The 12,553-nt window shown below is 54.8% G+C and overlaps 1 protein-coding gene across 1 annotated transcript; it reads right to left on the bottom strand.

The window, feature by feature from the left end:
• Positions 1-2,753: 2,753 nt before the first annotated feature.
• LOC115500297 (gastric inhibitory polypeptide) lies at positions 2,754-6,979 on the bottom strand. The gene is made up of 5 exons (XM_030294600.1): positions 6,894-6,979; positions 5,132-5,278; positions 4,423-4,515; positions 3,627-3,728; positions 2,754-2,763 (listed from the first exon to the last, which is right to left on the bottom strand). The coding sequence occupies exons 1-5, from the start codon at positions 6,977-6,979 to the stop codon at positions 2,754-2,756; spliced, it is 438 nt and encodes a 145-aa protein (XP_030150460.1).
• Between the last annotated feature and the right edge of the window lie 5,574 nt (positions 6,980-12,553).

The following is a 12,553-nucleotide window of genomic DNA, read 5'->3' as shown; positions in this document are numbered from 1 at the left end:
CGAGCGCGGGGAGCAGGGGATGAGCAGAGAGAAAGGAAGACACAGAATCTGAAGCAGGCTCCTGGCTCCGAGCTGTTCAGCACAGAGCCTGATGCGGGGCTCGAGCTCGTGGACTGTGAGATGCTGACCTGAGCCGAAGTCGGACGCCTGACCGACTGAGCCGGATTTTATTTTTTAGTAATCTCCACACCCATCGTGGGGCTCAAACTCACAGCCCAGAGATCAAGAGTTGCTCGCTCCACTGACTGAGCCAGCCAGGCGCCCCTCATACCGTCATATTCTTCCTACAACCACTCCCTGACACAAAAATTTGGTCCCTTCGTGACTCACGGACACAAATAGACACACCTGCTTCATTTCTCACTCTTTGACTCACACCGTATGACCCTTTAAGATACATGCGCTGATCCCTCCCTCACACCCATGTCTTCAAATTGAACTATCCATACCCTCAAATGCACACACACACATACTCACTCCCATAGGTGCAAACACCTGGCCCGAGACAAACCTTGTGACCACACTTACGCGGACACCCTCACTCCCTTATTCGGACACGTTTGTTCTCTCTTACAATTTTAGAGAAAGTATGTTGACCAGTAATGTGCTGGTAAATGTTTAACGAGCCCTCTCCCGGCTGGGAGGGAGGAGCTCTGATTTATGGCACTTGTCAATTTCCACGGTGCACCCTGGCCATGGCCAATTTCAAGCTAACAATGATTCTACAACCTGCTCACAAAATTCCTGACAACCACGGCTCCCAGAAGCGCTTAGCCCCAGTATACGCTGTGTGCAGCCCATCACATTTGCCATCCTTGCTTTCAGTGACTCACTGGCCTTAGCCGGAGCACGGGACTTCAGTTCTCTACCTCACGGAGGCAGTGTAGTGCATGGTTAACAGCTATTACGTTCTTATCTTAAAATGATGTCATGAGGCTTTAAGTGATGTTTGTAAGGTACCGAGCACAATGCCTGGCCCGTAATAAGAACACTGTACCAAGATTATTTTAAATCACCCTTTCTGATTCGCTGACCCCCGGAGAACCCAAGACTCCAGAGACAGAGATCCAACATCTCCCCAGGACAGCCAGCTCTACCATAGAGAATCACTAAACTATATCCTCTGAGCAAAGGCATGCTCTGAATTGTGTGACACACATTCTCCTCCGACCTCAAGGAGTTTAGGGGAGAGGAAATCTACAATATCGGAGTTGGAAGACAGTGCCTGGCAGCCCTCAGGCAAATTCAGTTCTCAAAAGCGTTTTGTTTGGTCAGCAGAAAGCGTGTCTCTTCCATTTTCACAGTCCCCATCCTTCCCATTGTCTTACAGCCTCCCCACTTTTCTCAATTATGCTACTGGCCCGGCCCTTCAGCCAATCCAGCTGGCCACTCCCTGATTTAAAACCAATACCCTTGTATTTCTAAATTGACGTTAGGTGGGTAAATGATAACAAAAGTTAACTTTTATTGACCATTTACTTTGTGCCAGGCATTATCTGAATTAATACCTCAACCCTAGGAGTTGGGTAGTTAGGAATCTTCTTTTTCACAGACAGGAAACAGGCCAAGAGTGAGGAACTAACTAACTTGCCAAGTCACGGACTGAGTAAGCGATTTGAATCTTTGAATCGAGGTGCGTTTGACTCTTGTCTCCTAAACTAGGACTAGATCGAGGGGAGAGAGGGCATTCCAGGTAAGATAACCCGAGTGAAAGGGGTGGGTAGACAGCCCTGTTTTCTGTGGACACCAGGCACTGGGGGGAAGGCGGTGGGCGGAGGGGGAAGGGGGGCTTTGAACACTGGAAGATAAAGGTACTGACTTTTGGACAAACGGAGTTGGCCCCTTTCCTTTCACTCCTACCACCATCATGCTAGGGTAAGCCTGGAATCCTGCAGTGGTCTTCCCTTCCCGCTTTCATCTCTATTCATCTCAGTATATAGACCTCACTCATGATTGTTTGGGAACGCTTCTAGATCTTCCAACCTGCCCCTGCTCAGAATCCTTCAGGACCTTGCCCTTGGTCTGAGGATAAACTCCAAAAGCTTCAGGATGACCTTTAAGACCCTGCCTCTGCCTACCCATCCAGCATCTGTTCGTGCTAATCTCCCATTGCCTGTTTTGCTTTGTGATAACACTGGGGCGATATCTATTAAGGCTCGCCTCATCCCTTGGCCATTTTATCCTTGCAAGTTCACTCCACTTGGACGTCACATTCTCAAAGAGGCCCTTCCGACCCCCCCACACACACACTCTTATCTAGATGAGGCTGCTCCATTCTTTCTCATAGCACCCTACTGTTTCTTCACATGGCTTAGGATGTTAGGTGATTATTAATGTGTGTGTGTGTGTGTGCACGCATGTGTGTATGTATGTGGAAGATTAAAGTCTGTCTCCATCACGGGACTGCAAATTCCTCAAGGGCAAGGACTGTGCTCATTTCCTTGGCTGCCGTATTCCCAGTGGTGACCACAGTCCCTGCCAATGTTAGCTTTCCAATAAGTGTTTGTAGACTAAAGACATGAATTATGGGTGCCGGTGGGAGCCATAGCTCCTTTGCATTGGGTGGCACACACACACAGAAGACCATTCCCTGGTAGCGCTCGATAGACGTCGGAATAAGTTTCGACCATGGGCACAAGGATTCATTTCAGCTTAAACTTTATTGGTTTGGCTTCTCTCGGGGGCCCTGGGGTGCAGCTGAGGCCTGAGCAAGTGAAGGGCAGAGTCCGGACCTGAGCTGGGTTTGGTCTGAGTCACTGAAACCTGGGGAGAGTGGAAAGAGGAGGGGTAGTGGTTGGAGAGTGGGGTCATTATCCACTTAGAGTCGGCAAAGCAAATCCATCCGGGTGCCCAACCATGGTTCAGCTGCTCCTACCTCCCAATTACCTTCTTAATTATAAGTCATCAAAGTAAGTCCAGAAAGCACCCACCTTCCTACGGAGAATTTCTCATACTCTTCTCCATTGTTCTGATCCCGCCCCCTCCCCCTTTCCCTTCCTGCCCTCTACAGGAAGTCATCCCAGATTTGGTCCCCGGCTTGCCACATGGAAGCCTGAGATGTGTTTCGGTTTCCACGCCTCAGTGTTTGCATCTTGAAATGAGTGTCCTTTAGGTGGGCGGATCTCTTCACGGTGTTAGTCATCCCTTGCTTCTGGGACATAATAGATTAAAGGACTTACTAGCCGGGTGAGGTCGATTCAAGGACCACTGAGACCCACACAGAGAGGAAACATGCCTCCAACTCTGCAAGTGCCGTCACTGGGAAGGGGCCATGGGACAAGGATACAGTGGGAAAGCCGAGAATAGGATGGGGTGGGCAGGGAGGTGAGCGCAGCCTGTCACCTGGACGCGGTGGAGACAGAAGTTCAAGAAGGGATAATAGCCGCCAACATCACTGAACTCCTGTTCCTCACAGGTTGCTCTCGGCTCTCTCCCTGGATTATCTCGCTTAAACCTGACAACAGTCCCATGAAGTGGTCTGAATAAGCCTTGATTTTCGTGAAAACACGGAGGTTCAGAGAGGCTTATGGGTTTGCTGGGGTGACGATCTGAACCCATGTGTGGCCCCAGAGCCCAAGCTTATGCGCGCTGGTATGATGCCCAAAGCCACCGACCGCCGCCCCCACCTGAGCCTGCAGATTTCCATCTGATCCGCCATCCAAGCCAGCAGCTCTCGAATCAGTAAATCCTTTAGCAGATCTTCATCACTGGGGTTCTTGGGTAGGGAGCTGCCAAGAAGAAAGCCTTCGGGGGGCTTGGCCATTTTTTTTTTTTTTTTAGCCTCGGCCCCACCCGGAGTGAGTAAATAGAGGGCCGGGACTCCAAGGGGCAGCGGCGGTGGGGGGAGGGAGTCAACACAGCTGCTCTCTCTCTCATCTCAGCTTTCAAAGCTCCACCCTGGTCTGCAGGCCAGGGGAATAGGGGGGTCTTCAATACAGATGTCCCACCCACCCACCCAGAATGCCTTCCCCAAACCCGAGAGGTGATTTAGGGCCCATTCACTCTCTAGAATGATCTGAAGGTTCCTCAGCTTTCTCGGAGAGGGAGCAACTGATGTCAAGGGACTGGCTTTGGAAGGGTCCCCATTCCTCAAACACGGCCTTCCTGAAGTTTGTCGGGGAGAAGCGGGGAAGCCAGATCCCTGAGGTCTCTTGCGCTGCCCCCTCTCCTTGCCTCTGTGACTCTGCATACTAGGTCATCAATCGTCGGGACTCTGGTCCCCAAACCCCTCCTTGGACCCCAGCCCCGATTTCTCCCAGGCTTCTCCCCTTAAGCTTGGGCTGGCCTCTGGGACTCAGAGAAGACCCCTCTTTGAACTGAGAGTGGAAGGGGATGCTTATCTGGGGCCTTACCCTGCTCCAGGGTCTGGGAGAGGGAACAATGAGGCCCTGCCCCCACTCCTTCCCTTGTGGGCTGACTCACCCCTGCTGCTCCCTCGCCGCCCCCTCCTTCCTGTTAGATTGATGGGCCAGCTCCAGGGCCCCGGCCTCCCTCTGGGTGATGTTGTGCTTCCAGCTGGTCAGGTAAAGATTAGGGGGTGGGTGGGGGCTGGGGAGACTCCAGATGTCCCCCAGTCCCCAAGCGCTCCGATCTTTGGGGACCTTAACCAAGTCGCAGAGGGGACGTCTTGTTCAACGGCCCCACTGCCTGTCTTCAGCTGCCAGAGAAGAGCTTTTCGGCGTCTACCGTGCTGAGCAAACAGCGAGGGCAGGGGAAGGGACTTGGGCAAGAGAAGAAGAAGGACAAGGGCAGTGTATCCTATTTCCTACGTCCGAAGTGACCACCACCAAATCGTCATTGTCAGCAGCTCAGCGATCTCTGTCTCAGTCCCCAGCCCAGTGGGGATCCTCTGTGAGCCCCCCCCCACCCCCCCCCCCCCCCCCCGCCCGCCATCTTCCCTGATCCTTCTCCTTAGAAGAAGACTGGAAAATTGCCTTAGTCCCACGCCAGACTGGGCTACCGCCTGAGCCCTGGTCAGGGCCACCAAGTTGCCCAGCTCCCCATCGGTGCCTAAGGGAAAGGCACAGCCTGGAGTTGAAGTACAGGCCCGCGTGGCACATGTGACGTCCGGTCTACACGAAGGAAGGCACAGCCAGCCTGGGGCCAAGAGAGGGCAGGTGCATTGACTTACTCATTCTTCTTCCCCTTCTGGGCCAGCAGCCAGTTCACAAAGTCTTGTTGGCGGATCTTGTCCATAGCGATGCTGTAGTCACTGATGAAAGTCCCCTCGGCGTACCTGGGGCCTCGAGGTCGGGAGCCACTGACCCTAGTGTGGAGTCTGGGGGGGCAGGGAGGGGAGACGAGAGAGAAAGCAGGACACCGTGGGAGGGGCAGGGGGCGAGGGGACTCACGATGCGGGGACAAACGATCGATCGTCACTGACAGGAGGCTGATGTTTGAAAACAACCCTCCCCCCTTTCTGGGAGTCAGTTTTTATGGAGACGCCCTGTTGTCTAAGCATCAAGCCCCTGGGACTCTGTCCTCAGCCCAAGGGCCCACTAAATCCTTAGTGGGTGTGGCTCTCGCTTCTGGGCAGGGAGGGATCAGGGGTCCCCCTGATCTCAGGGGACTGATCTCAGGTCCCTCCTTTACTCCTCTTGCCTGGCCCAACCCCATTCAAGTCTTTGTTCTTGATCCATACCAACACTAGTGAGCCCTCACATAACGGCAACTTAACTCTGTTCCAGATCCTCTATAAGCCCTTTACTGCGTAAACTCATGTGATCCTGATAACACCCCTACAAGGCAGACACCATATTTTAAAAACATTTTTTTTAACGCTTATTCATTTTTTTGAGAGACAGAGAGAGACAGAGCGTGAGTGAGGGAGGAGAGAGAGAGAGGGAGACACAGAATCCGAAGCAGGCTCTGGGCTCTGAGCTGTCAGCCCAGAGCCGGACGCAGGGCTCGAACTCACAGACCGTGAGATCGTGACCTGAGCCGAAGTCGGACGCCCAACCGACTGAGCCACCCAGGTGCCCCCAGACACCATATTTTTTTGTGTATTTATTTATTTGAGAGAGAGAGGAAGAGAGAATCCCAAGCAGGCACCAAGTGTGGAGCCTGATGTGGGGCTTGAACCCACGAACCATGAGATCACGGCCTGAGCCGCAGTCGGACATTTAACCCCCTAAGCCACCCAGGCGCCCCAGGTAGACGCTCTTTCTAGCCCTTTTTGGGAACGAGGAAACCAAGGTGCAGCGAGATTGATGTAGCACCACAGAGCAGGGGGCAGATCTAGGATCTACCCTCGGGCAGTCTGAGCCCACGTTCCCAGCTTCTATGTGACGGCCCCTGTCCTCGTCCACATCTGACGTGGCTGATTTGTGGGGAAGACGGCTAGTCCTTGCCTCCGACAAGGCCCAGCTCTTTGCTCAGACAAGTCCCTCCTGGTCCTCCGGAGCACAGAGGCCCCGTGCTCCACGGGCTCAGAACATTCTGCCTTTCCTCGCGGTGCTCGGGACAGCCTGCAACTCGCCTAGGTGGTTCTTTGTCCCCCACTTTGGGCCTGTACGTTCCGCGAGGCATTGTGGACCACTCGGCACGTTATGTCCTGTGGGTGGCGCCCAGGAGGCCTTCTCTACAGTTTGACCAAAGAATGAACATACGCGAACGCTGAAGGCTTTCGCTAGGAAGGGAGGCGCCGTCCTCTAGTTCAGACACTGAGCCACTGAGGAAGTCCTTCCAGAGATCTAACCACAGTCTCTCTTGTGGAAATGGGAGCTCGGAATAAATACCCTCTGGTTCTGTCCTCACTCGGCGCACACACACTGCTGGCAGGTTCTCCCTCCAGTTCTTCCCTCTTGGCCTGGGATTCCTCCCTTCTCATCCCCTCCGCCCCCTCAAAGCCAGAACCCGGCCATCCTCTGCGGCCTCCTCCCCTGCACCCCTACCTGGAGTGACCCTCCCCTTTCTCTGCCAGCACCGCGGCCAGGAGCAGGGACCCCAGCAGCAGATTGAAGATCTTCGTGGCTCCCATCTTCCAAGGGTTATTTCCTGAGCGAAGAGACAAAAGGGGACCAGGATGAGGAGGCAGCGTGCTCAGGGACAGCCGGTGTGGCCGGCCACGTCCCGCTGACGCCTCAGAGCGTTGCGCGGGTTCTGAAAGCGGGGGACACTGAGCTCTGGGGATCAGGGCTTTTCTGGGAGGCCGGAGCCGCGGCCTTGGGGAGCGGCAGGGGCTCTCAGATCGGCCGTCACCTAACCATCACAGAACCTCTTGCCCCGAGTGAAAGCCACCAGCAGGACCGGACCGTCTCATCCTCTCCTTCTCGAGCTTCACTGTTTCTACCCGGGGTCCCCTGCAGGAAGATGAGCCCGGACATCTCTAGGTCTGGCTTGGGCTTCTCGGGCTTGGGAGGAAGGTTCATAACTGCTTTTCACCCCTTTTCAAGACGCACCCCCCCCCCGAATGAAATGGGGTCAGACCTGCCTTGGCCACCTGGGTGTTACAGGAATCCTGAGAAACCGCCGCCTTATTTCTCAAGTAGAAGAAAAGAAAGAGAGGTGCAGGGGTGACGGTGCCCCTCCAGTATCCCGTCCGTTCCCTGTCCCAGCTGCTCTCTTACCTGGCTTCCTTTCCAGCTCTTCCTTAGATCGAGGACAGGGCAGGGATTGCTTCCTCCCACCTTCTGGACCTTTGGAGCCTCTCTCAAGAGAGTCGGCGGTAGCCCCTTTATATCCAGGCATCGCACACCTGCTGATTAGCCTAAAAGCATCTTATCTCAAAAAATTAAGTCCGCAGCTCCTGCCACATTAAGTCCATTTTACGCGTAATAAAGTTGCCCTTTCCACCTGAACTGTGCTAATCGATGATTAACATTTGGGTATCTCGGCTGCCTCAGACAGCAGGCTACCTTAAGGGTCCCCTTTCTTCTCCCCCGCCCCCACTTCTGGGCACGGGGCCCTGTATTCTTCCCGCCCCACTTCCTTTACAGGTGCTCTCAGAAAGGATGCCCTGGGTGAGGGCACACTTGGGTAGGGTGGCATTGCCTGGGGTAGGACCGCTCCCACAGGCCACAGGCCGCCCCTGGATCAGAGAGAGCAAAGCACAGTCCTTTGAACCCCAGCCCTGGATAGTGGCCCACAGCTTTGGCAGTGAGGCAACGTCCCCGCTGCGAAATCTAGGGGGATATCCCAGCCGGCTGGGGAAAGGGCTGGAGAGAGACCGTTGAGGGAACACGAAGAATGGGGGGGTTCCTGGGGTAGCTGGGAACCACAAACTTACAGCCAAGCTGCCTTCCTCCGTAGGGGCAGGGTAGAGGCGGGGGGTGGGGTGGGGAAAGAGGTACATTTACCCCTTGGGAACTCGAGGGAAGGCGGGCAGCTACAATTCTATCTGTAGAGATTTATTGGGGCGCCTGGGTGGCTCAGTTGGTTAAGCGTCCAACTCCCGATTTCGACTCAGGTCATGATTTCACGGTCCGTGAGTTGGAGCCCCTCCCAGGCTCTACGCTGACAGCGTGGAGCCTGCTTGGGATTCTCTCTCTCCCTCTCCCTCCCCACCCTGCCCCTCTCCCCCTGCTCACATACTCTCTCTCTAAAATATAAACTAAATCCTAAAAAAAAAAAAAAGTTATGAGATCCAAGCCTCTCTCCTTTTCAATGCCTTATACAAGAGAAGTCTGTGGTTCTGTCTCTGCCATCAGACTGGGGGATCTGAGGGTATGCTGTGCCTGTCAGGCTGGAGGCTCACCAGGGCATGGCTTTATCCCCCTGATCAGACTTGGAGGGGCGGGGCTCTCTGAGATCAGGAGTATGAACCAAAGGCTACCTGTTCCCCATCCCACAGAAGCTCCGGAGTGAGGCTAAGGGTCATCCTGAAGGAGCTGCCTCTGACTCTCTCCAAGCACTAAGCACATGGCTCTGTCTTCAGGGCTCAGGCTCGAAGGGGCAGGGCAGACACTGCATTTGGGGCAGACCCCCAAGGCCTCCTTCCTAGGCTCTTCCTTCTCCGCTCGCCGTGGTACTTTGAACCCCAACAACCAAGCTCGTGCCCTGCCTATTAGCTCCAGGCTCGGCTGATAAAGGCCACTTTCCTTTCCAGGTAAACTGTGCAGCCGGGAAGCAGCTCCAGCGTGAAGTTAAGTGCTTGTGTGGGACGAGGGGGGTTAACTGGACTAGGGAGCACCTCGTCTCTGCTCCCTAGAAACCTCGCCCACCCGCCGCCTAAGTTTCACCGTCGAGAAGAACTTCTCTCCCGGCAAGCTCTGCAAATTCCATCTCCCGGCTCTCAATGGGGAGAGATTAGGCATCATTTCAGATCTGGCCTCCAGAGGGGATGTGGGGGTGCTTGTGATCCTGTTTCCTGTTGAGCAACAGTTGATGGGCTCGCTCGGAAGGGTGTGTGTCAAAACCTGGGCACCCCTGCCTGGAGGCACAAGGTATCCAGGAAGGGTGAACGTCATTCCCTGGGACCCCTAGGTCTAATGCCCAACAAGACTTGAGGGTTTCTGGGATGGGTTCCTGGCAGCCCTAAGTCCCTGCCTGGTGCTCTGGGGATTAGTTTGGGGGCCAGGCTCCTCCGAAGGCCAGTTGTGCCTCAAACCCGCACGTCACCCCCGTCTTGGAGGGGCCCTCCTCTGCAGTCCCCCAACCTGCTTCCCTTTGATCTTTGGCTCTCAGGCAGTGGACAGACTAGAGAGACTGTGCCCTGGGCCCTGGGGGAGGAAGGAATGTAGGGAGAGCCAGAGGAGGAGATCAGAGAAGATGCCAGATACCCAGGGAGACCCCAGCCCCCAACGCAGGGCATATTGGGAGGCTGGAGAATGGAAAAGACGGCCTTCCGCGTTTCCGGGGGTCAGAGCCTGCTGAACTTGATCAAAATAGTTCAGTCAATCCCCTGCAACCCCACCAGCCCGTCCACGCACGATAAGTGCCCGAGGGTGCAGATTCCAGCACAGTGCAGCCGTGGGGACAGGGAGGGGGACCCTGGATGTGGCAGGCCCTAAGTCCACTGGGGAAACTTTCCAGGATGTGGGGGGTCAGAGAGGTCACAGGGGACGGGAAGGCAGGAGGAAGCCCGGCTACAAAGGCCAATGGCCCAGACAGGTGGAGAGCGGGTGTGTGTGTGTATGTTTTGTGTGTGTGTGGGGGGGTCCTAAGGACTCATAGAAGCCAAGGAATCAGCACAGGAAGGGATAATGGCAGTATTGTTGCAAGAGAACCCAGGGTCCTGCTCCCCAGAGCCTCCTGATCTGGATTGAGGCCCCAGGATGAGAACCCGAGCAGCAGAGAGGCTTTGGGGGTGCCGGCTCTTCCAGCAAGAAAAAACTGGAAGGTGGTGACTCACCCCCACCCCCACCCCTCCAACCCCCCCACGGCCCAAGGGCCACAGCGGACATTCCAGGCCCAGCACCACAGCCAGGCCAGGGTGACTCCGAGGGCTGGTTGTAGCCTCCCTGCCAGGGACTCCGGCTCAGAGGTCGACTCGGGCTTCAAGCTCAATCTCATCGGCTGACTCAGAAAGCAGATATCCCTCTCTGATCTCTCTTACTCAGGTGGCAGATTCATACTTCCTCTCCTGCAGAGGAGACAGAGACGCAAGCTTTGCTGAGCCATCTGCTCTGCGCGGCTCTAGAAGGATCACCTCCAGCTTGCCTCCCCAGTCATATCCCGAGCGCGGTCGTGGGCCCAAACATGTCTGTGCACGCCAGCCCCGGTACCACCCCGGTCAAGATAGGTCCTTTGCCGGAGGAATCTTCGAGAAAGAAGATACTTGGTCCAGGAGATCGTAATACCCTGGCATGATGACAGATAGGTTAACCACCCTTACGGTGGTGAGCGATTTTTTAACGGATTATAATTGTCTGGTCACGATGCCATACACCCCGGGCCATATCTGAACTAGACTTTGATGAAAATAAATAAATAAATAAATAAATAAATAAATAAATAAAGGGGGCGCCCGGGTGGCTCCGTCGGTCAGGCCTCTGACTCTCTTGACTTCGGCTCGGGTCGTGATCTCGGGGGCGTGAGCTCAAGCCCCGCGTCCCGGCTCCGCCCTGCCCTCACGGAGCCTGCTTGGGATTCTCTTGTCTCCCTCTCTCTCCGCCCCTCCCCTGCTCATGCTCTCTCTTTAAAATAGGTAACTAAACTTTAAATAAATAAAATAAAACTCTTCGTTACAAACAGGGAATGTACTACCTACCGCCTCTCTTGGCCAGCTGCTATAAGGAAGCCGTTGGAAGTCCCTCTCAATGCCGACCCAATCCCTCTTGCTGTTTTCAAAGGCTCTCTTTTGTCTGCCTTGGTCAAGAAAAGGGCTCAGCCCTTAGTAAGTCGCAGGCCTAATCGTGGGAGGAGAGTGTGGGGCGGAGAGGGGGCATTCCAGCCGCCCGCCCCTCCCCAGGTGAGGTCTGGCTTTGGGCAAAGCCCTTATCCGCGCTGAGCTTTCATCTGCCCATCTCGGAACTGGAGATAAGACGGGAGAATCCAGGAGCGCCTGGCTGGCTCAGCACGGTTGATCTCAGGGTGGTGAGTTCAAGCCCCACAGTGGGGCATAGAGCCTCCTTCAAAAAGCACACAAACAGCCGCCGCCCCCCCCCCACCCCAAACAAAAACAGAATCGGTCCTCCCTACCCCGTGGGCAAGTGTGGCATTGATGTCTGGTTCGCCTGAAGGCATCCTGCCAGTGTTGGCAGGTGGCATTCTCTGGAAAGATCTCCTCCACCTCACTCTAATGGCGAGAATTCGGTAAGACGGAATAACAAATCCAGGCCGACTCGGCCCTTCGCCTGGCGCAGGGAAGGTTCATGACATCCGCCTGTTGGGAGTGAGGGCTGTGGAGACAGACCCGCCTAGGCTAGCAGCACGGTGGTTTAGAGCAACTAAATCAAAGGTGCTTCGGATCAGCTTTCTGGAAAATGGGGAATGTCATGATTCCTGCCTCACCAGAGAATTGATTTGGGAAACACGTCTACTGAGCAGATACATTGTGTTCCCTTGTATGTTGATACATTCCTGATCTTTTGCAGGGGAACAAATTACTCCAAACCTAGTTTATTTTTTATTTTTATTTATTATGTATCTATGTATTTCAGAGAGAGAGAGAGAGAGAGGGAGACTGAGCACGGGTCGGGGAGGAGCCGAGAGAGAGGGAGACACAGAATCCGAAGCAAGCTCCAGGCTCCGAGCTGTCAGCCGGAGCCCGACGTGGGGTTGGAACCCACGGACCGTGAGACCGTGACCAGCGAAGTCAGACACTTGAACGACTGAGTCACCCAGGTGCCCCTAACCCTAACCCTAACCCTAACCCCAAACTCTAACAGTTCAAAGCCACAGACCGTTGACCTCTACCGTTTCTGAGGATGAGGACTCTGGCGGTGGCTTAGTTGGGCGGGTTCTAGCTGAGGGTCTTTCATAAGTTGAGGTCAGCTGTCAGTGGAGTCGCTGACACCTCCCAGAACCCTGGGCCGTAGATCACCTTCCAACACCTTCCAGCTTGTTGCAGCAAATGTAGACGGAAGGCTTCAGCGCCTCCCCGTGTGGACCTCTCTGCACTTCTTCCCCAGAGCAAAGTCACGCACTTAAAATGACAGCCTAGGTGAAACTC

Source organism: Lynx canadensis, chromosome E1 (assembly GCF_007474595.2).
Source record: "Lynx canadensis isolate LIC74 chromosome E1, mLynCan4.pri.v2, whole genome shotgun sequence".
Classification (NCBI taxonomy): domain Eukaryota; kingdom Metazoa; phylum Chordata; class Mammalia; order Carnivora; family Felidae; genus Lynx; species Lynx canadensis.
The sequence above is the reverse complement of the archived record's forward strand: the minus strand, read 5'-3'. Positions and strand labels throughout refer to the sequence as shown.